General features: G+C 43.6%; 1 protein-coding gene across 2 annotated transcripts in view; it reads right to left on the bottom strand.

The window, feature by feature from the left end:
- The window catches only part of LOC139555199 (cyclin-dependent kinase 6-like), an 81,720-nt gene extending 68,106 nt beyond the window's left edge, over nucleotides 1–13,614 (bottom strand). Inside the window, exons 1-3 of one of the 2 annotated variants that reach the window (XM_071368792.1) lie at nucleotides 13,017–13,614; nucleotides 11,879–12,220; nucleotides 4,537–4,672 (exon numbers count right to left, since the gene is read on the bottom strand). In XM_071368792.1, the coding sequence (XP_071224893.1) occupies nucleotides 4,537–4,672; nucleotides 11,879–12,102 (360 nt within the window). In that variant the 5' untranslated portion in view covers nucleotides 12,103–12,220; nucleotides 13,017–13,614. Of the gene's footprint in view, nucleotides 1–4,536; nucleotides 4,673–11,878; nucleotides 12,332–13,016 lie in introns of those variants that run through there. The other variant, XM_071368793.1, reaches the window with a different exon arrangement.
- Nucleotides 13,615–27,313: the final 13,699 nt, after the last annotated feature.

The following is a 27,313-nucleotide window of genomic DNA, read 5'->3' as shown; positions in this document are numbered from 1 at the left end:
CCATGGCGCTCCATCTCCCCTCCCTGCTTCAGTTCATTCATATAACAGTCATTCAGTAGTAGATGATGCAGGTGAAGATGAATGATGAATGACAAGCTGTTGCTTGTCAAGAGTAAATAGATTTTAGTTGTTAAAACCTTTTGTCAATAGGGGGAGCTGTTAGCATTATTTTTTTTTTTACATTTCCAAATTAAACTGCCTCGTACTCAATTCTTGATCGTACAATATGCATATTATTGTTATTATTGGATAGAAAACAGTCTATAGTTTCTATAGGAGTTGAAATTTTGTCTCTGAGTGGTACAGAACAATTTCTACAGCACTTTTCATGACAGGGTTCAGATTTCAGAAATTTTTACCTCTGATCTGGGGTCTGTTTATAAGGCCACAGTGAATGCTATGAAGAAACCGACACTACCTACGTCTTCCTCTGGGTGTCTGTACGTCATCACGTTTTCAATGAAGTCTATGGGACGTTCACAGCCATTATAAATGACAAAAATGTACAGAGACCCCTCTTTCTCAACGTGCGCCTCAAGCGTGAAGGCCATCGGACCTGCCTCGTTCCAAATCGTTTTCTAACCAGCAGTATTTCTCCGGTCATGTTTTCAGTCGTTATAGTTGTTAAAAACATCATAATGTAGTGAATTTTAACCGTTTTATATCAATTTATATCCGTTTAGTGCGATTTTGAGGAATTTCTTTGTCGTGCACTCTGAAAGTTTGGACACGCTTTAGGGTGTCGGTCGTTGGTGATGGACATTTCGAAGGACAGAGGACATCTATCGACCAAAAGACGTTTATAACATAGAAAGGATACATTGCCCAAGAATATGATGGAAGATCAGCTCAAAGTAAGCAATATTTAATATGATAAACCGTGTTTCTGTCGAAATATTTTAAACGCATACATCGCCATTTTGTTTGGTATAGCTTCACTTGGCCAACCCTGTATTGAAAAGTAAGGATAATTTTAAAAATGTAAATCAGCGGTTGCATTAAGAACTAATTTGTCTTTCGATTCCTGTCAACCCTGTATTTTTTAGTCAAGTATATGATTAGCTTTTAATTAAACTAGATCACTCTGATAGATGACGTCAGACATATTGAGGCTTGATTTCCTAGTATTTTCATTGTGTAACCACGGTTTTGTATGGCTAAATATGCACCTTTTCGAACAAACTGTATATGTATGTTGTAAAATGATGTTACAGGAGTGTCATCGGAAGAATTCTGAGAAGGTTAGTGAAAAAATTAATATCTTTTGGCGGTGGTTACGTTATAGCGCTCTTTGGCTGGAATCGATGCTCTGGTAACGTTGGAACATGTAGTATGCTAACTTATCGATTTATTGTGTTTTCGCTGAAAAACGCTTAGAAAATCTGAAATATGGTCTGAAATCACAAGAACTGGGTCTTTCCATTGCTATGCTTTGTCTATTTTTATGAAATGTTTTATGATGAGTAAATTGGTCATACACGTTGCTCTATCTAGTAATTCTAGTGGATTTGTGATGGTCGGTGCAATTGTAAACTGTGATTTCTACCTGAAATATGCACTTTTTTCTAACAAAAACTATCCTATACCATGAATATGTTATCAGACTGTCATCTGATGGTTTTTTTTATAGGTTATTGGCTATCAATATCTTAGTTGAGCCGAATTGGTGATAGCACCTGAAGGAGTAAGAAACTGATGGAGTTAGAATAGTGGTGTATTTTGCTAACGTGTTTAGCTAATAGATTTACATATTTTGTCTTCCCTGTAAAACATTTTAAAAATCTGAAATGGTGGCTTTATTCACAAGATCTGTATCTTTCATCTGGTGTCTTGGACTTGTGATTTAATGATATTTAGATGCTACTATCTACTTCTGAAGCTATGCTATCTATGCTAATCAGTGTGTGGGGGGTGGGGGGTGCTCCCGGATCCGGGTTTCTGAGGCAGTAAAAGTTAATAAAAATGAATAGTTTGTAGGGCTGGGGATAATGTCAAACTATCAGACTGACATTAATATCTAGTCTCCAGTCTGCAGATGGTATGAGAAAACACCTGACCTGTTGCAAACCAATGTGACAGGAGGTGACAGAGCAACGAGTTGCCCAACACCCTAACTGTCTATGACAGCACCTCGACCAGAGATAGCTAGCTAGGAAACACAAGGCAAGCGATACCCAAGAATAAAAATAAAAAAGTAGCCTAGAGAAAAAGCAGTCAAAACATGGCATCCCCTAGTGCAGTCCCTGTTGTCATGCTAATAAGCAAGACGCAGTCATATTGTTTTTTGTAACCGTGTAACAATACAGGACATCTGCCAGTTAGTGTAATGCTTCATTAACCAGACTTTTATAGGGCCAGGCCTGGAGACGGGGAAGGATGGAGGATCTGGGGGTGGAGGAGGGGGTAGAGGGGCACGAAGCCCAGTGTTAGCCCAGCCGCACTCCCCAAGGCTGGGGGAGGCTGCGGGACAGAGACCGGCTGCTTGATGTCCTTCCAGCTCATTTGATTCCCGGAGCCTCTTTGATCAATTACCATACGGTGGGTCTGACTGTAGGTCTGAAAGGGGGCAGTGGGGGGTGGGGGTCTGCAATCTGGTGTCCTCTGGTCTGGAGGAGTGTTACTGTGCAGTGTCCACTGTCATGGAAATAAAAGGGACGGTGCCACTGTCATCTTGTACTTGATCGTTTTCCATTGTCCCTCATCGCTCCAGCTGCTGTTTGGATGTTGAAAATGAATGGGATCTCTCTCCCGCTCAACAAGTGGTCTTCCATGCTTGCTTTCAAATCAAATCAAATTTGATTAGTCAAATGCACCGAATACAACAGGTGTAGACCTTACAGTGAAATGCTTACTTATGAGCCCCTAACCGACAATGCAGTTTCAAAAAATACGGATAAGAATAAGAGATAAAAGTAACAAATAATTAAAGAGCAGCAGTAAAAAATAACAATATATACAGGGGGGTGCCGGTACAGAGTCAATGTGCGGGGGCACTGGTTAGTTGAGGTAGTATGTACAGTTGAAATCGGAAGTTTACATACACTTAGGTTGGAGTCATTAAAACTCGTTTTTCAACCACTCCACAAATTTCTTGTTAACAAACTACAGTTTTGGCAAGTCGGTTAGGACATCTACTTTGTGCATTACACAAGTAATTTTTCCAACAATTGTTTTCAGACAGATTATGGGTCTTCCAAATGGACAATGACCCCAAGCATACTTCCAAAGTTGTGGCAAAATGGCTTAAGGACAACAAAGTCCAGGTATTGGAGTGGCCATCACAAAGCCCTGACCTCAATCCTATAGAACATTTGTGGGCAGAACTGAAAAAGCGCGTGCGAGCAAGGAGGCCTACAAACCTGACTCATTTACACCAGCTCTGTCAGGAGGAATGGGCCAAAATTCACCCAACTTATTGTGGGAAGCTTGTGGAAGGCTACCCGAAACGTTTGACCCAAGTTAAACAATTTAAAGGCAATGCTACCAAATACTAATTGAGTGTATGTAAACTTCTGACCCACTGGGAATGTGATGAAAGAAATAAAAGCTGAAATAAACCATTCTCTCTACTATTATTCTGACATTTCACATTCTTAAAATAAAGTGGTGATCCTAACTGACCTAATACAGGGAATTTTTACTAGGATTAAATGTCAGGAATTGTGAAAAACTGAGTTTAAATGTATTTGGCTAAGTGAGGTTAATAAATAGAGAGAGACTAACTGTCGAGAGGGAAAGAGGTTAATAAATAGAAAGAGAGACTAACTGTCGAGAGGGAAAGAGGTTAATAAATAGAGAGAGAATAACTGTCGAGAGGGAAAGAGGTTAATAAATAGAAAGAGAGACTAACTGTCGAGAGGGAAAGAGGTTGCCAACACTTCCGCTTCCTACCTTTTGCGGATACTGGGTCTGTGTTTCAAATGGCACCCTATTCCCTACATAGTGCATAGGCCCTGGTCAAAAGTAGTGCACTATATATGGAATAGGTTGACATTTCAGATGCACCCTAGCAAATAACTGGATTACTTCCGGATTAGTCTGATAGTCAGAATGACGTATGGTTTGTTAGTGTGTTTGGCCCTGAAGGCAATTCTTTAGCCTACAGGAAAAGGAGGTTTGACACACGATGAGACACTACACATAAAGAAATGCCTTCTGTCAGTGTCACCTAGTTCTGTCAATCCATATGATTACACACACTCACAGACGCACACACACACACACACAAATAAAACACACAAACACACACAGCGTCTCCTCCTTTAGATACAGAGTGAAGTGGCGGACCAGAATGAAAATAGAAAAGCCGAGGCCCTCTAATTAGGACCCAATATGCCACATGTGCTGCCCTTCAAAAAGCCTGAATGCTGTCTGATGTTTGGGAGTTCCATCCTCGGTTCCTGTCTGGGCCAGGAAGAAATATTCCCAGGATACTTTGCAAAAACAAGGTCCACATATTCATAGACCTTACGAACACAGTAGGGCATTTTCAATTTAGTGTGAACTTACTAAGAAGTTGCCCCTAGACAGACTCACTTTGATAGTTTCAGGTGGCACCCCAGGATCAGGGGCTTTCTCCAGGTACGTGGTCAGGTCCTGGTCAATGTGCTCAAAGACCAGGGTCAGCTTGGTCTCGCGGTCGGTCCGAGACACAGTACACACATCGAACAGTCTGCAGAGAGAGAGGCAGAGTGAATACTGCTGCTTAGCATTGTTAATGTCAGTCAGATATCATGGTGACACGTATATAAAATGATCTATAAAGGGTTTGTAAAAGGATCGCAAATAGTCCATAAAGTAGTTCACAAGTAAATAGAAGTTATAAAGTCATCCGTCTTTAATTTAAGAGGAATAACAAAGTATTTTCATTGATAACCACCATCTATGACAAAACATATTTTCCAGTCTAAACTGGCTTCTGAAACATAGATAGACACTTCATAGGATCCCTAGCATAATTCAATACCTGAGAGAGATCTAAACTATTTAATCAATCTAGCTTCAGTTAGGGGGGGAAATTCATTTATAGTGTCAGTTAACTGTCCAGGGTCCGGTTTCCCAAAAGCATCCAAAGCATAGGTTCTATGGTTCTAAGATGAACTTAGCCTTACGATGCTTTTGGGAAACCAGGCCCAGACTAGTTTTCCTGACAGTTTTGAAAGAATGCAAGCAATGCTTTCACATACTGGGCCTTGTTAGCTAAACGGAAGGAACCGATCTGAAATTCCTTACTCGTGACTGATGGACATTTTGGCAACATGATCTCCTAGCCCTTATTCCAGTATGTGTGCAATAGCGGACTTCACAGTACAGTAACCACAATAGGAACAGTTGAGAGTTGAACACCTTGACAGAGTGATTGATTTGCCATTCTCGTTATTAAAAACATGCAACTGTAACCGACCAGGCGGATATTGATTACTGCATTGTTGGGTTTTGAGTTTGCAAGAAAGGCATTTTACTGTACTTGTGCACGTGACATTAAAACTTTAAACTTGAATCCAGGGCTCCTGCATGCCACAAGACCCCTTAGTCCACTGAGCTAAAGCCTAAGCAATATATCTGGGAGCAAACGCAACTCTTCAGGTCTCAGACAAGGTTACACATCAAGAGAGCATGAACTATATGTACAAACGTATGTGGACACCCCTTCAAATTAGTGGATTCTGCTATTTCAGCCAAACCTGTTGCAAACAGGTGTATAAAAATAGAGTACACCGCCATGCAATCTCCATAGACAAACATTGACAGTAGAATGGCCTTACTGAAGAGCTCAGTGACATTCAACGGGGCACCATCATAGGATGCCACCTTTCCAACAAGTCAGTTTGTCAAACGTCTGCCCTGCTAGAGCTTCCCCGGTCAACTGTAAGTGCTGTTATTGTGAAGTGGAAACGTCTAGGAGCAACAACGGCTCAGCCGCAAAGTAGAAGTTCTGTCCTCGGTTGCAAAACTCACTACTGCGTTCCAGACTTCCTCTGGAAACAACGTCAGCACAATAACTGTTCGCTGGGAGCTTCATGAAATGGGTTTCCATGGCCGAGCAGCCGCACACAAGCCTACGATCACCATGTGCGCAATGCCAAGCGTCGGCTGGTGTGGTGTAAAACTCGCCGCCATTGGACTCTGGAGCAGTGGAAACGCATTCTCTGGAGTGATGAATCACGCTTCCCCATCTGACAGTCCGATGGACTAATCTGGGTTTGGCGGATGCCAGGAGAACGCTACCTGCCCCAATATATAGTGCCAACAGTAAAGTTTGGTGGAGGAGGAATAATGGTGTAGGGCTGTTTTTCATGGTTCAGGCCACTTAGTTCCAGTGAAGGGAAATCTTAACTCTACAGCATACAATGACATTCCAGACGATTCTGTGCTTCCAACTTTGTGGCAACAGTTTGGGGAAGGCACTTTCCTGCTTCAGCATGACAATGCCCCCGTGCACAAAGCGAGATCCATATAAAAATGGTTTGTCGATATCGGTGTGGAAGAGCTTGACTGGCCCACACAAGAGCCCTGACCTCAAACCCATCGAACATCTTTGGGATGAATTGGAACACCGACTGCGAGCCAGGCCTAATCGCCCAACATCAGTGCCCGACCTCACTAATGCTCTTGAGGCTGAATGGAAGCAAGTCCCCGCAGCAATGTTCCAACATCTGGTGGAATGCCTTCCCAGAAGAGTGGATGCTGTTACAGCAGCAAAGAGGAGACCAATTCCATATTAATGCCCATGATTTTGAAACGAGATGTTCGACGAGCAGGTGTCCACATACTCTTGGTCATGTTGTGTAGTTCCGACCCATCTCCTTTAGGCATGTTTAGCCTCCTGCCCACTAACCCTATCCTTTAGCCTCCTGCCCACTAACCCTATCCTTTAGCCTCCTGCCCACTAACCCTATCCTTTAGCCTCCTGCCCACTAACCCTATCCTTTAGCCTCCTGCCCACTAACCCTATCCTTTAGCCTCCTGCCCACTAACCCTATCCTTTAGCCTCCTGCCCACTAACCCTACCCTTTAGCCTCCTGCCCACTAACCCTATCCTTTAGCCTCCTGCCCACTAACCCTATCCTTTAGCCTCCTGCCCACTAACCCTATCCTTTAGCCTCCTGCTCACTAACCCTATCCTTTAGCCTCCTGTTAACTAACCCTATCCTTTAGCCTCCTGCCCACTAACCCTATCCTTTAGCCTCCTGCTCACTAACCCTATCCTTTAGCCTCCTGCCCACTAACCCTATCCTTTAGCCTCCTGCTCACTAACCCTATCCTTTAGCCACCTGCCCACTAACCCTATCCTTTAGCCTCCTGCTCACTAACGCTATCCTTTAGCCTCCTGCCCACTAACCCTATCCTTTAGCCTCCTGCCCACTAACCCTATCCTTTAGCCTCCTGCCCACTAACCCTATCCTTTAGCCTCCTGCTCACTAACCCTATCCTTTAGCCTCCTGCCCACTAACCCTATCCTTTAGCCTCCTGCTCACTAACCCTATCCTTTAGCCTCCTGCCCACTAACCCTATCCGTTAGCCTCCTGCTCACTAACCCTATCCGTTAGCCTCCTGCCCACTAACCCTATCCTTTAGCCTCCATCCTGACAACGCCAATAATAATGTTGTAGCTACATTATATCTATTTTAAGAGGGAAACCCTTGGCGACTCCTGAGCATCCAACACAATATATCAACATTGTGGGTGTATTTTTACTAGGCGACAAACCGAGCCCAAACATACAGATTATTTGGGCAGTTGTGCCATGGGGAAGCGTTGGTGAAAGCCTAGAGAAGACGTCCAGTGTCAACCTCAAAGATCCGAGGACGACGACAAAGATTCCTTCAGGAGCACCAGGGCAACGCGTGATGCGTCATGGCAACTGAAGCAGTCTGGACTGCCCATGACCGACCACTAGATGTGGTTGAGCAGCGTCTCTCACCATGGCAACCAATCAGTGTGGGTGACAAGAACGTGGATGGAATTTATCCCACTTACTGACATCGCTCTATCATTGTTTCAATGACACTATGGGGCCAATAAGGTCCGTATCCCACATATCTTTATGCAGTAATTCTTAGATTTAATTTAAAATATGTCATATTTACAGTAAAATCTGTATTTCAATAGCTTCAAATATTTCGAAAGAATCAATCGGTCTGTAGTAATAACAGTAACATTGCAGTTGATGTCTGTGTAATCTCAGTGAATTGTCTTGAAGTAAAGCATGGGAAAGCTGCTCCACCTGGTAGTCCTTTTCTTTTTCACTTGTAGCCTAAAGGGAATATGCACTGTGCCACACCCCCTGTTAACAAAGGCTTGTAAATCCTGCATTGAGGATTCAAGGTATTATTGCCATACGCCCATGATGTCACAGAACGAGCGAGCCACCCTGTTGGAAACTTGGGGTTAAACGCCCCTCAGAACCGTGATTGTTCCACTACAATGCAGCCTCTCGCCAGACACTGAACATATGGTATGACTAATGGGCGTCATTCTTAAACATCCAGGGGTTGGCAGGCCTGTAGTTACACAGTAGGTCCAGAATGCACCCTGCTCAGTGCTCGCTCTCTCCCGCACTGTTTAGCTTTACAGAGAGACCAGACCAGACACCCTTTGGTGTGGATTTGAGCTTGGGCTAACATATAGGAACCAGAATTTGACAGAATTTGAGAAATTAGCATACCACAAAGTATAGGGAGTAAGGACACATTTTGTGTCATCATTTAAATCTGTCGAACCTTCGATACGTGGAATCTCTATGAAGAATATATTAATTTATTCAGATGAAGAGAATAATAGAGGCTGTAGTGTGACCAGCAGGGCTTAGAATAACATTTGTACAGTATTATTAAAAAGTGTAATACAAAAGCACTCAATCTCTCATTATAAACTAAATGGCAAGGTTAGACCTTGAGCTGGGCCGGTAAATGACGTGGGTTCTGTGCCGAACTGAACTGACCTCCAAATTGGACCATGGGAGTATACAGCTGCAGAGCATAACAACCCCTGTATGTTGTCTTGTGGCAGAGGACTAAAAACAACACATCTTATATGTAGACTACTGGAATGGGGGTAAAATCAGCCCAATACAGTATCTCTTAGTGTGACTCGATGCACAAAATGGTTCTTTCTTATCATTCCCAACAGCAGTTCATTGACTTCCCAACAGCAGTTCATTGACTTTTCTGTGAAATTCCACTCTAACCAGCGATGGGGATGACTTTACCCATGACTTATTTAGGTTGATTAATCTGGTGAACAGATATCATCCAATAATGTCTATCACAGGTGCTGCACACAAAGAAACCTTCCAGACACACCAATCTGTATTAAACATAATGTACAGTCTACTGTATTGCACTATAGTATCACCAGGATCAAAATGGGGTTTATAGTTGTACATCACAAAACAACAACTTTTCCAAAGGTCAATAAGGAAACTCCATAAAACGCGGCAGGGCATTATGCAGTAATTTGTTGGTTGCAACGTGGTCTCAGAGCATTTTTTATTATTCTCGATGTAAAGCTGAAAGACTCCATTTAGTATGATATATTATGTTTCGTATGGTATGTATTCATTTGTGGATGTCCATCACCTATTTCGTCTGATACTGTATGTTAGGAATTACAATTTGTATTATATGTTACGAATTTGCAAAATGTACAATATGTTACTAATTTGCTAAATGTACAATATGTTACGAATTTGCAAAATGTATGATATGTTACAAACTCTAGCTAGGTGGCTAGGGAAAGGGGGATACCTAGTCAGTTGTACAACTGAACACATTTAACTGAAATGTGTCTTCCGCATTTAACCCAACCCCTCTGAATCAGAGAGGTGCGGGGGGCTGCCATAATCGACATCCACGGCACCCGGGGAACAGTGGTTTAACTGCCTTGTTCAGGTGCAGAATGACAGATTTTTACCTTGTCAGCTCAGGGATTTGAGCCAGCAACCTTTCGATAACTGACCCAACACTCTAACCACGAGGCTACCTGCTGCCCTATGGCTAGGTGGCTTACATTAGCTAGCTCGCTAACGTTAGCTAGTCTAGGGTTAGGGTTAAGGTTAAGTTTAGGAGTTAGGTTAACCCCAAGAGTTGATGTCCGCACCCCGCATAAATCAAATTAGCATAATACAAAAATCCCCATACAAATCTGTCAGGTTAAGCCAGAAATATCTGTTTTGCATTGGGATGCGTATGTAACGGATGTGAAATGGCGAGCTAGCAGCCTTTCAGTCGGTTACGTCACTTGCTCTGAAACCTAGAAGTAGTGGTTCCCCTTTCTCTGCTAGGGCCGCAGCTTTTGTGGAGCGATGGGTAACGACGCTTCGTGGGTGACTGTTGTTGATGTGTGCAGAGGGTCCCTGGTTTGCACCCGAGGTCGGGGCGAGGGGACGTACTAAAGTTATACTGTCACATTGGTGCCGTGACCCGGATCACTGGTTGCTGCGGAAAGGGGGGTGAGTGTAACGGATGTGAAATGGCTAGCTAGTTAGCGGTGGTGCGAGCTAGCAGCCTTTCAGTCGGTTACGTCACTTGCTCTGAAACCTAGAAGTAGTGGTTCCCCTTGCTCTGCAAGGGCCGCGGCTTTTGTGGAGCGATGGGTAACGACGCTTCGTGGGTGACTGTTGTTGATGTGTGCAGAAGGTCCCTGGTTCGTGCCCGAGGTCGGGCGAGGGGACGTACTAAAGTTATACTGTTACACGTATCAATCTACCGCATCCGCCGATGTCGCACTTCCTCATCTGCAGTGGAAGGTGACAGAGCTAGACCATGAGGCATCCCGAAAATCGGTCTTCCGACAAAATTGTCTGTAGCGTCTGAACGGTTTGGCCTACAAACTATTATGATCCCTCTATGGAAAGATCACGAACACGATGGTGTTCTCTGTTTGCTCTACGACCCCCACAAGTGTCTTGGGACTCATCTGAAGTCGGTACAGCCAATCTGCCAACTTCTGTCTGTAGCGTCCGAACAGTTTGGGATACACATTAATATGACCCCTCTGCAGAAATATGAGACTCTCACGAACACGTACATGCCAGTTTTGCTCTAGGACAACAACGGGCTTCACAAGACTTGTCCCCCGGTAACAGAAGTAAAGTATATATGGAGACTGTTTAGTACCAAAAATAAGGGGCTAAATACATGTTTAAAAAAAAATAGCAAACGTTATTTATACACCTGTCAGCAATGGGTGTGGCTGAAATAGTCCACTAATAATCCACTAATTTGAAGGGGTATCCACATACGTGTTATAATATATATATAGTGTATTTACAGTATATAGACTGTTTAGTGCCAAAAATATGGGGTTACAAAAATGTACAAATAAAAAAGACTAACTTTCCTGATCTTTCTTATATTGCTCAGCTATAGGACAGACACTTCAGAAGAAACTTCCTACAGATTTTTTTGAGTGACTAGCTATCGTTCCATATAGTGAATTTGTTATTCAATGCGTTTGTATGGGCTATAGTAGTAAGGCCAAAAATATTTTTTTCATCGTTTTTTTTTTAATACTTCAAGGGGTCTTAAAATTCTTTATCAAATAGTTAATGATCCTTGGTATGACCTTCTTAAAACTATTCCATGTAGTTTAGTAGAACCCACCTGCATCCCACCCCACCCCCTCCCCTGGCTTAAAACTATTCCATATAGTTTAGTAGACGTTGGCATTATCTGGCCACCCATCCATCCATGTAACCATATCAAACGTAATACTAAATGGAGTGTCTCGGAATTACGTACAGATCCTACTGAATGCTCTGAGAGCAGGTTGTTTAAAGAGATACATATCAGGGGTTATAATAGCATATGGTTGAAAAGATAATGCAACATCTGGGAGCTTGTTAGATGCACCCCCCTCTCCATCTCTTCTTACCTGACTACGTTGGGGTGTTCGAATGCCTCCAGTTGCCTCAGTACCGCCACCTCACGGATGGTCGAGAGGGGCATCCCTTCCTCCTCCGTCTGTACCCGAACTCGTTTTAGGGCTACAAAGCGTCCCTCGTTCTTCAAATCTCGTGCCTTGTACACCTTTCCATACGCACCTTCCCCAATCTCGGCGACGGGCTCGTACTGTTGTGATACACTTTCTTTGTCCATTTTTGCGTCTTTTTTCTTTTTCTTGTTGAGAATATTGCGGGGAATCCCAACGAACGTAACGAGCCAGGGTTATTACAAAGCCATCCTCACAGAAAATAGTTGTTGGCGCGTGCAATGCCTAAATTAAAGGAAGACAGAGGTAGCAGAGGTAACATCGTATATGTCTGTCTGTTTTTGGTCAAACGGAGGTCCACAACATTGTGTCATCAAGTTTAGTTTTATTCCGACTATCAACACTAGAACCCCGATGCGTTCTACTTGATCCACTCCCACTTCATTACGCGTATGAATCTCTTGTCCTCCTAGTTACCTAACATCACACAACATCTGGCATCTCTAAAATAATATGTTTTTAAAACAATTGTACATAAGTTCTCTAAGTGCAGAATGCAGTACATATTACAACAATAAGGTCATCTTTATGTTCACGCGTAATCACAGATATGTAGACGAATGAGTCAGAAAAACAACCAAACCAACTTGAAATAATACAATATAAACTCTGCAAACTCAGTTATAATTATTATATATTATTATACAAATATTTTTTCCAGCCTCCGATATCTTTTCCCAAATGTGTCCAGTCTTATGGTTTATTATAGGCGACAAACTTTTGCGAGCACGTGGTTGTCTACTGATTGTATTGTCTGAACTTCCTATAGTCCATTTAACCACATCTCTCATTTTCCATGTCATTAATAGTGTTGTGGTTTAATAATGCAACTTGTTCGCTATGCGTTTTGTGCACGGCAACTTAAAAAAAATATATATATAAACATTTAAAATAGCGTACAACAATTAAAACATTGCAGCATCGTAATTGGCAACTCATGCTTTTAAAATATCACAATAAGGACATGCATGCAAAATACATTTTTCTACACAAAAAGTAAAATATGAATTTTTCAGCCTACCTTATTTTAGGTTATCAGTGAAAGTCGCAATTGGTCGTGTCCATGAATTTATGAAACATGCCTCCTTTGGATAAATGTTCACACTAAGACACAACACATCACAGATCCCTCACTGTCACGCCGGGCCACACAGGTAGTCGGATGGTGCACGCTTCTGTAACCCCCATCCCTCAGCAGTAGGCTACCCACCTCTGCAACTGCAGCTCAAGCAAAGAAACTATAATACCGGGGGGAGGGGGGTATTCCTTACAGAAAAACACAGTGCCTACTGCAACTTTTGGGGGGGTCATAGGACAAAAGCGTGATATGTTCTCCAAGCCACGCTTTTCTCAGTTTTCCTCGTTGTAACTCTCTTTTCCCCATTTATCCCGGGATATGCAACGCTTGCCTGTGAGCTCCGTCTCTTCTTCGCTTTCCCACGCTGGCTGAATGTGCCTTGACCCCCTTCAGATAAGTTTGACACAGAGCAGGAACATTTCCGCATTCCTCCCGACTACAAAGACTAACCGCCTCCTTTTTCGTTATGTTGCCCTCCTTGGTTCTTTATCATTCATAGTTCTCTCTCGGGTTTGCCTCAGTGTCAAAACCAGCAGCACCACAGGGGGGAAATCTGGGCGGCAAGAAACGTTTATTTGATGGAACATTCGATCTATCCGGGCCATTGAAACTATTCCATTGACAATACACCAGCGGGGAAGCAGGGTGACAAGCACGCCTTTGGCCCATAAGGTCAGGTTCGGTTCAAGGACTAGTGACTTGGGTTGTGTCAGGGGGTGATTCTCCCAATGACTGTATGGATTCTCGCAAGGCACCCCTTCGGGGGTGGTCATTTTCAATGTTTTCAATGCTTCATCTTCATGTGAGATGCCCCCCATGATGAGTTTTGTGGCCCCCACCCCCGTCAAAGTTGCCCATCCCTGGCCCAGGTGATAGTAATTTTGGAAAAAATTATAAATACCAGTCTGTAAATGATCTAATTAAAATATGTATATTATTATCATTTATGGCACATAAAATAATATCGATGAACATAAATGTGTTATGTGTCTTTCAAAAGTGGGATGAAAAGTGATTTATCCAAAACTGTTATGAGATTTCTGTTCAGCCTCTTTCAGTTGTGATAATATGATATATAATTGAATAATAAAAAACTAAATCAACAAGAACTTTTTTGTTTGTTATGCATGTCAATGGATATTCTGTTTATTACATGTTCTTTAGAATAAATCCATGGGCTTTTGTGACAATCAGTGACAATAGATTTAGTATCTGGTAGCTTATATAACCACAATAACTTTGATAAACTTTTTTTCTTCTTCTAAATCTATTAAAGTGTCACAAAGTAGCCTATAGCTGTGGGTCATGGTGTAACAGATTTCATCTGGGGAGGAGTAGCAAGGATCGGACCGATGTGCAGCGTGGTAAGTGTCCATAATGAGAATATTAAATAAATCCACAGAACACTGAACAAAATAACAAAAGTACAAACAAACAACCGAAACAGTCCCGTATGGTGCAAACACTAACACAGGAAACAACCACCCACAAAACACAATAGAAAACAGGCTACCTAAATATGGCTCCCAATCAGAGACAACGACTGACACCTGCCTCTGATTGAGAACCATACTAGGCCAAACACATAGAAATATAACAACAGAACAAAACATAGAAAAACAACATAGAATGCCCACCCCAACTCACGCCCTGACCAACTAAAATAAAGACATAAAAAAGGAACTAAGGTCAGAACGTGACAGTACCCCCTCCCAAAGGTGCGGACTCCGGCCGCAAAACCTGAACCTATAGGGGAGGGTCTAGGTGGGCATTTCACCGCGGTGGCAGCTCTGGTGCGGGACGTGGACCCCACACCACCATAGTCTTGGCCCACTTATGTGGCGCCTTTGGAGCAGCGACCCTCGCCGCCGACCTCGGACTGGGGACCCTTTCAGCGGGCCCCGGATAGACAGGAGACTCCGGCAGCGCCGGACAGGCGGGCGACTCCGGCAGCGCCGGAGTGAAAGGCGGCTCCGGCAGCTCCTGACTGACGGGCGGCTCCAGACTGACGGGCGGCTCCTGACTGACGGGCGGCTCCTGACTGACGGACGGCTCAGGCAGCTCCTGACTGACGGACGGCTCAGGCAGCTCCTGACTGACGGACGGCTCAGGCAGCTCCTGACTGACGGACGGCTCAGGCAGCTCCTGACTGACGGACGGCTCAGGCAGCTCCTGACTGACGGACGGCTCAGGCAGCTCCTGACTGACGGACGGCTCAGGCAGCTCCTGACTGACGGACGGCTCTGGCAGCTCCTGACTAGAGGGAGACTCTGGCTGCTCCGGACTAGAGGGAGACTCTGGCTGCTCCGGACTAGAGGGAGACTCTGGCTGCTCCGGACTAGAGGGAGACTCTGGCTGCTCCGGACTAGAGGGAGACTCTGGCTGCTCCGGACTAGAGGGAGACTCTGGCTGCTCCGGACTAGAGGGAGACTCTGGCTGCTCCGGACTAGAGGGAGACTCTGGCTGCTCCGGACTAGAGGGAGACTCTGGCTGCTCCGGACTAGAGGGAGACTCTGGCTGCTCCGGACTAGAGGGAGACTCTGGCTGCTCCGGACTAGAGGGAGACTCTGGCTGCTCCGGACTAGAGGGAGACTCTGGCTGCTCCGGACTAGAGGGAGACTCTGGCTGCTCCGGACTAGAGGGAGACTCTGGCTGCTCCGGACTAGAGGGAGACTCTGGCTGCTCCGGACTAGAGGGAGACTCTGGCTGCTCCGGACTAGAGGGAGACTCTGGCTGCTCCGGACTAGAGGGAGACTCTGGAGGCTCCGGACTAGAGGGCGACGCTGGAGGCTCCGGACTAGAGGAAGACTCTGGAGGCTCCAGGGCGTCGCTGGAGGCTCCGGACTAGAAGGCGTCGCTGGAGGCTCCGGACTGACGTCCTTCGTTGGAGGCCTCATGCCATGGATCCTCACCAGAGGCTTCATGCCATGGATCCTCACTGGAGGCTTCGTGCCATGTATCCTCACAGGAGGCTTCGTGCCATGGATCATCACTGGAGGCTTCGTGCCATGGATCATCACTGGAGGCTTCGTGCCATGGATCATCACTGGAGGCTTCGTGCCATGGATCATCACTGGAGGCTTCTTGCCATGGATCATCACTGGAGGCTTCGTGCCATGGATCATCACTGGAGGCTTCGTGCCATGGATTATCACTGGAGGCTTCTTGCCATGGATTATCACTGGAGGCTTCGTGCCATGGATCATCACTGGAGGCTTCTTGCCATGGATTATCACTGGAGGCTTCGTGCCATGGATCATCACTGGAGGCCTGGCTCTGGGAGAAGGCACAGGACTCACCAGGCTGGGGAGACATGCAGGAGGGTTAGTAATTAGCACAGGCACAGAACTCACCAGGCTGGGGAGACATGCAGGAGGCCTTGTCCTTGGCCGAGGCACCGGATGCACTGGACCGTGGAGGCGTACTGGTGGTCTCGAGCTCAGAGCTAGCACCACTCGTCCTGGCTGGATCCCCCCTGTAGCCCGGCAAGTGCGGGGAGTTGGAACAGGCCGCACTGGGCTGTGCTGGCGAACTGGAGACACCGTGCGTAGGGCTGGTGCAGTATACCCCGGGCCGAGAAGACGCACTGGAGACCAGATGCGCTGAGCCGGCATCATTCCTCCTGGCTCGATGCCCACTCTAGCCCGGCCGATTCGAGGAGCTGCGATGTAGCGCACCGGGCTATGCGTGCGCACTGGGGACACCGTGCGCTTCACCGCATAACACGGTGCCTGCCCAGTCACTCTCTCGCCACGGTAAGCACGGGGAGTTGACTCAGGTCTCCTACCTGAGTCCGCCAATCCACCCGTGTGCCCCCCCCCAAAAACAAAATTCTGGGGCTGCCTCTCGTGCCCGTTACCTCGCGCCAATTCCTCGGAGTGGCGCCGCTCCGCTCTAGCTGCCTCCAGCTCCTCTTTCGGACGGCGATACTCCCCCGGCTGTGCCCAGGGTCCTTTGCCGTCCAAAATATCCTCCCATGTCCAGGAGTCCGTGTTCCCACGCTGCTTGGTCCTTTGTTGGTGGGTAGTTCTGTAACGGCTTTCGTTGGTGGAAGGAGAGGAGGACCAAAATGCAGCGTGGTACGTATCCATAATATAATTTAATCGAGAATGAATACAAAATTCAAAAAGAACAAGAGAATAAATGAAAACCGACACAGTCCAGTATGGTGCAAACACTGAAACGGAAAATAACTACCCACAACCCATAGTGGGAAAACAGGCTACCTAAGTATGATTCTCAATCAGAGACAACGATCGACACCTGCCTCTGATTGAGAACCATACTAGGCCAAACACATAGAAATATAACATACTGTCACACCCTGGCCTTAGTATTCTTTGTTTCCTTTATTATTTTAGTTAGGTCAGGGTGTGACATGGGGAATGTATGTGTTTTTTGTATTGTCTAGGGTGGTTGTATGGTTTAGGGGGTTAAGTAGAGTAGATGGGTTTGTGTTTAGTGTAGGTGTCTAGCTGTGTCTATGGTTGCCTGAATGGTTCTCAATCAGAGACAGATGTCATTAATTGTCTCTGATTGGGAGCCATATTTAAGACAGCCATAGGCACTAGGTTAATGTGGGTAATTGTCTATGTTCTATGTTGCATGTGTGCACTTAGTTCGGTTTAGCTTCACGATCGTTTGTTTTGTTCATTTTGTAAGTGTTTGTTTTTTCCCTTCATTAAAAGAAGATGTATTTTCCACACGCTGCGTTTTGGTCCTCTCTTCCACGTCAAGACGATCGTGACACATACAGAACAAAACATAGAAAAACAACATAGAATGCCCACCCCAACTCACGCCCTGACCAAACTAAAATAAAGACATAAAAAAGGAACTAAGGTCAGAACGTGACACCTGCGATGTTAATTATCCTAACCCGCTAGGTTAATTATCCTAACCTGCTATGTTAATTATCCTAACCTGCTAGGTTAATTATCCTAACCCGCTAGGTTAATTATCCTAACCTGCTATGTTAATTATCCTAACCTGCTAGGTTAATTATCCTAACCCGCTAGGTTAATTATCCTAACCTGCTATGTTAATTATCCTAACCTGCTGAGTAAGTTCTCTTAAACTGCTACAAAAAGTAAAATCTGACAAAAGCTGTATCCTTTCTCGTCAAAACCATAAACAACGTTTTTCTGGTTCCTGGTCCTACCTGAACTTTTATGGTTTAGACTGGAGCATAACATGACGAGACTTGATGTCAGATTATCCTCATGAAAGATGCCTTAGTATCATACCTTTCTTTAAAGGAGAAGATCAGAGGCGGGTATAAGAGCAGGAGACAAAAGTTCCAACAAACATTTCCTCAGAAAGTTATCTTGTGTACTGCTATCATTTTGATAAAGTGTGTATAAGAATGTAAGACTTTGATTGTAATTTGATTTCAATGGAAAAAGTAAATCTGGGTTTGGGGGGACGGGTGGGGGTGGGGGTGGGGTTATGTGTGGGGGGGATTGGAGGGCAAAATGAGTCTGAAGTAGCCAATCCCACCCCACCCTAGCCAATCCAAAATGCATCATTAGCATTACAAAGAAAGCACACAATACAGGCAACGCATTCTGAACCAATAACTATAAACGTGGACATTTCTATTGTAGCCTCATCATTGTCTGCTTTACATGAACGCTGAGAGAGCCATCCCCCAGATTTAATACATTTTAATGCATACTCCTTCTTGGGCTGAAAAACAAACCAATTAAAGTTCCTCTGTTGTGTGTGGTAAGTAAGTACAGACACACATGCACACACATTACCATGCTCATTGCAATTGTAACGTTGAAACATGAATAACTTTCTCACATTTTTCTCAAAAGTCATTACTCAAAAATACTCTGCAAAAATGAATTGTAAACACAGGGCACATACGCTTGGGAATCTCCTATCTATAAATCTATGAATGTTAATTTCATTATTCATCAGCATTAATCTCTTCTACTTCTATGCGTTTGTTGTTTGTGGTTATTCTATTACTATAGATTCATGCATAACGCCGAGGTCAAGGGGATAAAACACAGAGGTGAAGGTGCTATAACACAGTGCTCAAGGTGTTATAACACGTATGTCAAGGTGTTATAACTCAGAGGTCAAGGTATTATAACGCAGAGGTAAATGTGTTATAACTCAGAGGTAAATGTGTTATAATGCAGAGGTAAATGTGTTATCAGTGGTGTAAACTACTTAAGTACAAATACTTTAAGTACTACTTAAGTAGTTTTTGGGGGTATCTGTACTTTACTTTACTTTACTGATTATATTTTGGACTTTGACTTTTATTTCAATACATTTCTAAAGAAAATTATGTACTTTTTACTCCATACATTTTCCCTACACCCAAAAGTACTCGTTATATTTTGAATACCTAGCAGGTCAGGAAAATGGTCCAATTCACAAGAGAACATCCCTGGTCATCCCTACTGCTTCTGATCTAAACACAAATGTATTGTTTGTAAACACAAATGTATTGTTTGTAAACACAAATGTATTGTTTGTAAATTATATCTGAGTGCTGGAGTGTGCCTCTGGGCTAGCCGTAAATTGTAAAACAAGAAAATGATGCCTTCTGGTTTGCTTAACATAAGGAATTTAAAATGATTTATACTTTTACTTTTACTTTTGATAATTAAGTATATTTATATATAAAACCAAATACTTTTAGACTTTTACTCAAGTTTTAGACTTTTACTCAAGTAGTATTTTACTGGGTGACTCACTTTAACTTTAGTAATTTTCTATTGAGAAATCTTTACTTTTACTCAAGTATAACAATTGGATACTATTTCCACCACTGTGTGTTATAAAACACAGGTAAAGGTGTAATAACTCAGCGGTGTAGAACAACAGTAATGGTGGAACACAAGCTGATAAACAAAGTAGGTGATTTATATGCTCCTTGAGTTTAGTCCTCAATAACTTCTTTGTTGTCCCCTCAAGAAGAAGAAGAAGATAAAAGCCTGCTCTACCGCCATGTTAATCATTTAAATACTCCCACATGACAGTTCAAACACAACATCAGTCACAGTGAATACCTTTGTACCAACATGTACACTATACCACAAAATCTGTAATGAAAGTAGAGTTTCCACAGAAATAAGTGGAATGTAGTTTGTTAACCAGACACACCCATTTGGATTTTGACCCTCAATGAGATATACTATGAAAAAACAAGTCTATTGTTTTCAGACAACACCGTCCCCGTCACTGTCACCTTATGACAAATCTTGGCAAGAGAGTTAGGTAGTTATGGATAAGACATAATTTACACCCTTCTAGCCGCCTGAAAGTTGTGGTGATTAGACAGTTTGTCTCTTTAACCCGAGGCTTAGCATGGATACAGTGATATCATAAGCCTGGCTGGAGAGATAAAGTCGTCAACCTCTTAGCTGGAAACTCACCAGCTCTACTGCTTATGTTTTGATCATCGCTCCTGCCTTCTGTTCAGATAAACTAGAGATCAACTGTAAGGTTGGGTCTCAGGTCAACGACCCACAGTATAACTATGATCATCGCTCCTGCCTTCTGTTCAGATAAACTAGAGATCAACTGTAAGGTTGGGTCTCAGGTCAACGACCCACAGTATAACTATGATCATCGCTCCTGCCTTCTGTTCAGATAAACTAGAGATCAACTGTAAGGTTGGGTCTCAGGTCAACGACCCACAGTATAACTATGATCATCGCTCCTGCCTTCTGTTCAGATAAACTAGAGATCAACTGTATGTTGGGTCTCAGGTCAACGACCTACAGTATAACTATGATCATCGCTCTTGCCTTCTGTTGAGATAAACTAGAGATCAACTGTAAGGTTGGGTCTCAGGTCAACGACCTACAGTATAACTATGATCATCGCTCCTGCCTTCTGTTGAGATAAACTAGAGATCAACTGTAAGGTTGGGTCTCAGGTCAACGACCTACAGTATAACTATGATCATCGCTCCTGCCTTCTGTTGAGATAAACTAGAGATCAACTGTAAGGTTGGGTCTCAGGTCAACAACCTACAGTATAACTATGATCATCGCTCCTGCCTTCTGTTGAGATAAACTAGAGATCAACTGTAAGGTTGGGTCTCAGGTCAACAACCTACAGTATAACTATGATCATCGCTCCTGCCTTCTGTTGAGATAAACTAGAGATCAACTGTAAGGTTGGGTCTCAGGTCAACGACCTACAGTATAACTATGATCATCGCTCCTGCCTTCTGTTGAGATAAACTAGAGATCAACTGTAAGGTTGGGTCTCAGGTCAACGACCTACAGTATAACTATGATCATCGCTCCTGCCTTCTGTTCAGATAAACTAGAGATCTACTGTATGTTGCAGGGTCTACAGACAATCACGGCTTGTGTGCGGCTGCTCTGCCATGGAAACCCATTTCATGAAACTCCCAACGAACAGTTCTTGTGCTGATGTTGCTTCCAGAGGCAGTTGTTTGGAACTTGGTAATGAGTTTTGCAACCAAGGACAGACAATTTTCTAAACACTACGCTCTTCAGGTCTTGGCGGTCCCGATCTGTGAGCTTGTGTGGCCTACTACTTCACAGCTGAGCCGTTGTTGTTCCTAGACGTTTCCACTTCACAATAACAGCACTTACAGTTGACCGGGGAAGCTCTAGCAGGGCAGAAATTTTACAAACTGACTTGTTGGAAAGGTGGCATCCTATGACGGTGCCACGTTGAAAGTCACTGAGCTCTTCAGTAAGGTCATTCTACTGACAATGTTTGTTTATTCAATCTTGGTTTCATCAGACCAGATAATCTTGTTTCTCATGGTCTAATAGTCTTTAGGTGCCTGTTGGAAAACTCCAAGCAGGCTGTCATGTGCCTTTTACTGAGGAGTGGCTTCCTTCTGGCCACTACCATAAAGCACTGATTGGTGGAATGCTGCAGAGATGGTTGTCCTTCTGGAAGGTTCTCGCATCTCTACAGAGGAACTCTGTAGCTCTGTCAGAGTGACATCGGGTTCTTGGTCACCTCCCTGACCAAGGCCCTTCTCCCCCGATTGCTCAGTTTGGCTGGGCGGCCAGCTCTAGGAATAGTCTTGGTGGTTCCAAACTTCTTCCATTTAAGAATGATGGAGGCCACTGTTTTCTTCGGGACCTTCAATGCGGCAAACATTGTTTTACCCTTCCCCAGATCTGTGCCGACACAATCCTGTCTCGGAGCTCTACGGACAAATCTTTCGACCTCATCGCTTGGTTTTTGCTCTGACATGCACTGTCAACTGTGGGACCTTATATAGACAGGTGTATGCCTATCCAAATCATGTCCAATCAATTGAATTTACCACTGGTGGACTCCAATCAAGTTCTATAAACATCTCAAGGATGATCAATGGAAACAGGATGCACCTGAGCTCAATTTTGAGTCTCATAGCAAAGGGTCTGAATACTTATGTAAATAAGGTTTTTCTATTCTTTAGCATTTAAAAAAAACAGTTTTTGCTTTATCATTGTGGGGTTTTGTGTGTAGATTGATGAGGAAAAACATTTATTTAATCAATATTAGAATAAAGCTGTAACTTAACAAAATGTGGAAAAGGGAAGGGGTCTGAATACTTTCAGAATGCACTCGATAGTGTATATACATTAGTGCCAAAAATAAGGGGTTAAATACATGTTAAATACATGTTGTTCCGTGTAGTGAATCTGTTATTTAATGTCTTTGCATGGGCTAATAGCAGTAAGGCCAAAAATAATGTTTAATAAACATATATTTTTTATATAACACGGATCTTGCTGGGCCAATTGTGAGCCACCCTATGGAAATCCCAATCGCTGCCGGTTGTGATACAGCCCGGGATTGAACCCGGGTCTGTAGTGATGCCTCTAGCACTGCGATGCACCACTGGGGAGGCCCTATATATTTGTTTATATTTCAAGGGGTCTTAACATTTAAAATCAAATAGCAAAATGATCCTTGTTATGACCTTAAAACAATTATATATAGCTTAGTATAGCCCACCCTCTCCCGGCTTAGACAGGGCTTAGACTCTAATGGGTAAAAGATGGAGTCTGCAGTAGGGGGAAACAGTGCTAATGGCCGCCCCACCACTACAGTTATTGTTTTTGTTGCCGAGCTGAGGAGCGTCGCGCAGCATGGTACAAATGGGGGACCTGCAGCACATATTGTTCACTTCTATCGGTTGTGCAATGATGTCAGAGGAAGTGGCTGTTTCCCCGTTAAGGATTCCAGCTTTAAAACAACTGCAATCAGACATTTTGAGAGACTGCTGTACTAATTATGGGGCTTACACCATGTAGCCATGTCTGTTTGAGGTCCATGAAATGTTTGACTGTTTGAAAAGACAACTCTTCTATTATTGTAAAGCTTCTATTTCAAACAAGTACTATTATTGGAAATGTTTGCTTGAATGTGTTAAGTCATGTTATTGCCTGTAGGGTTGTCGAGATCCTTGGGCAGACTGCAACTAAAGGGAGTTTGATAATAGTTTTGGGTAAACTCTCCTCTCAGGTAGAACGTTGCAGAAATCAAATCAAATCAAATCAAATGTATTTATATAGCCCTTTTTACATCAGCTGATATCTCAAAGTGCTGTACAGAAACCCAGCCTAAAACCCCAAACAGCAAGCAATGCAAGTGTAGAAGCACGGTGGCTAGGAAAAACTCCCTAGAAAGGCCAAAACCTAGGAAGAAACCTAGAGAGGAACCAGGCTATGAGGGGTGGCCAGTCCTCTTCTGGCTGTGCCGGGTGGAGATTATAACAGAACATGGCCAAGATGTTCAAATGTTCATAAATTACCAGCATGGTCAAATAATAATAATCACAGTAGTTGTCGAGGGTGCAGCAAGTCAGCACCTCAGGAGTAAATGTCAGTTGGCTTTTCATAGCCGATCATTAACATGTCTAGCCCCGGGGTTCCGCTAGCGGAACTCCTCCCACATTCCACTGAAAAGGCGAAATTCAAAAAATATTTTTGAGAAATATTTAACTTTCACACATTAACAAGTCCAATACAGCAAATGAAAGATAAACATCTTGTGAATCCAGTCAACATGTCCGATTTTTAAAATGTTTTACAGCGAAAACACCACGTATATTTATGTTAGCTCACCACCAAATACAAAAAAGCACAGACATTTCTTTCACAGCACAGGTAGCTTGCACAAAACCAACCAAACTAACCAAGAACCAACCAAACTAACCAAGAAACAACTTCATCAGATGACAGTCTTATAACATGTTATACAATAAATCTATGTTTTGTTCGAAAAATGTGCATATTTGAGGTATAAATCATAGTTTTACATTGCAGCTACCATCACAGCTACCATCACAAATAGCACCGAAGCAGCCAGAGTAATTATAGAGACCAACGTGAAATACCTAAATACTCATCATAAAACATTTATGAAAAATACATGGTGTACAGCAAATGAAAGACAAACATCTTGTGAATCCAGCCAATATTTCAGATTTTTTAAGTGTTTTACAGCGAAAACACAATATAGCATTATATTAGCTTACTACAATAGCCAACCACACAACAGCATTGATTCAAGGCAACAGTAGCGATAGCGACAAAACCAGCAAAAGATATTAATTATTTCACTAACCTTCATAAACTTCATCAGATGACAGTCCTATAACATCATATTACACAATACATATATGGTTTGTTCGAAAATGTGCATATTTAGAGCTGAAATCCGTGGTTATACATTGTGAAAACGTAGCAACTATTTTCCAGAATCTCCGGATATATTTCTGACACTCACCTATTCTGACCAAATAACTAATCATAAACTTTACTAAAAAATACATGTTGTACAGGAAATGATAGATACACTAGTTCTTAATGCAATCGCCGTGTTAGAATTCTAAAAATAACTTTAGTACGACATACAGCTTACGTTATAGCGAGAGAGCGCCCAAAATCTGTGCGGAAACTAATAGTAAACATTTTCGACAGAAATACGAAATAACATCATAAATGGGTCCTACTTTTGGTGAGCTTCCATCAGAATCTTGTACAAGGGGTCCTTTGTCCAGAACAATCGTTGTTTGGATTTAGAATGTCCTCTTCGTCTGTTGATTTAGCAACCAAAACTTGCCAAGTGGCGCGAAGCTGTCCATCGTCACCAAACGCAGAGAACGGAACACGCCAAAACTCCCGAAAAAATTTCAATAATCTGATAAAACTATATTGAAAAAACATACTTTACGATGATATTATCACATTTATCAAATAAAATCAAAGCCGGAGATATTAGCCGTCTATAAGGAAAGCTTTTCAGAAGCCAAAGCTGATGTCCTTCCCACGTCTTCCTGAACAAAGGAAATTGGGGTCATGTCATTCCAAGACCTCTCTTTTGACCATAGATATACCTAGACTCCCCATTTCACCTCTCACTGCCTATTGACATCTAGTGGAAGGCGTATGAAGTGCATGTATAGTCATACATTTCAAGCAAATTGATAGGGAGGCCCTGGAACAGAGCCTCGATTTCAGATTTTTCACTTTCTGACAGGAAGTTTGCTGCAAAATGAGTTCTGTTTTACTCACAGATATAATTCAAACGGTTTTAGAAACTTGAGAGTGTTTTCTATCCAATAGTAATAATAATATGCATATTGTACGAGCAAGAATAGAGTACGAGGCCGTTTAAATTGGGCACGATTTTTCCGGATAAGACAGGAGAAGTACTCCAGATATAACAAACTGACCCTAGCCCCCCGACACATAAACTACTGCAGCATAAATACTGGAGGCTGAGACAGAAGCGGTCAGGAGACACTGTGGCCCCATCCGATGATACCCCCAGACAGGGCCAAACAGGAAGGATATAACCCCACCCACTTTGCCAAAGCACAGCCCCCACACCACTAGAGGGATATCTTCAACCACCAACTTACCATCCTGAGACAAGGCCGAGTATAGCCCACAAAGATCTCCGCCACGGCACAACCCAAGGGGGGGCGCCAACCCAGACAGGAAGATCACGTCAGTGACTCAACCCACTCAAGTGAGGCACCCCTCCTAGGGACGGCATGAAAGAGCACCAGTAAGCCAGTGACTCAGCCCCTGTAATAGGGTTAGAGAATCCCAGTGGAGAGAGGGGAACCGGCCAGGCAGAGACAGCAAGGGCGGTTCGTTGCTCCAGAGCCTTTCCGTTCACCTTCACACTCCTGGGCCAGACTACACTCAATCATATGACCCACTGAAGAGATGGGTCTTCAGTAAAGACTTAAAAGTTAAGACCGAGTCTGCGTCTCTCACATGGGTAGGCAGACCATTCCATAAAAATGGAACTCTATAGGAGAAAGCCCTGCCTCCAGCTGTTTGCTTAGAAATTCTAGGGACAATTAGGAGGCCTGCGTCTTGTGACCGTAGCGTACGTGTAGGTATGTACGGCAGTACCAAATCGGAAAGATAGGTAGGAGCAAGCCCATGTAATGCTTTGTAGGTTAGCAGTAAAACCTTGAAATCAGCCCTTGCCTTAACAGGAAGCCAATGTAGGGAGGCTAGCACTGTAGTAATATGATCAAATTTTTGGGTTCTAGTCAGGATTCTAGCAGACGTATTTAGCACTAACTGAAGTTTATTTAGTACTTTATCCGGGTAGCCGGAAATCAGACATATTTAGTACACAAAGACACTGCAGTGCTTTGGCAGATGCGATTAAATCTGACCCTAAGTAACAGGTGAGCAACTAAGTATGAATGGGTTATCTATTGTGGTGTAGCTGTCCACGAGACACCTTAGGTGTTTAACCCTTTATGTGTCCCACATGGCTCCCTATTTTGCTACATAGTGCACTATTTTAGACTTTTGACCAGGGTCTACATGTGAAAAGTAGTGCACTACATAGGGGACACTGTCACCTAAACGGTGTGATCCACGTCCCCAAGAGAGGTTTGGGTGGGCAGCAGCTGCTGATCAACCATCCAGGGGAGAATGATAGCCGACTCCCAGACCACACACACACCCACACACAGGACCACTCGTCTACACACAAGCCCTGTACTCCAGAACTGCTGCCCCTCAGATCAGCTTTCACACACACACACACACACACCACACACACACGGGTGTATCTACTGTATGACAACTGAAGGGGAAGTCCAGCAGTGATTGGAGACTTTATTGTAAAGAAACACAGCTGTCACCAAGAGACTGACTCACACCTGGTAAGGACCCCATAAAGATATTGGATACCTTGACCTATTATACAGTAAGTGCAGACGGGTTTTCCTTAGTAGTCATGGTCTTCAA

The sequence above is a fragment of the Salvelinus alpinus genome, chromosome 26 (assembly GCF_045679555.1).
Source record: "Salvelinus alpinus chromosome 26, SLU_Salpinus.1, whole genome shotgun sequence".
In the NCBI taxonomy this organism is placed as follows: domain Eukaryota; kingdom Metazoa; phylum Chordata; class Actinopteri; order Salmoniformes; family Salmonidae; genus Salvelinus; species Salvelinus alpinus.
Note: the sequence above shows the minus strand (reverse complement) of the source record. Positions and strands in the feature narration are given on the sequence as shown.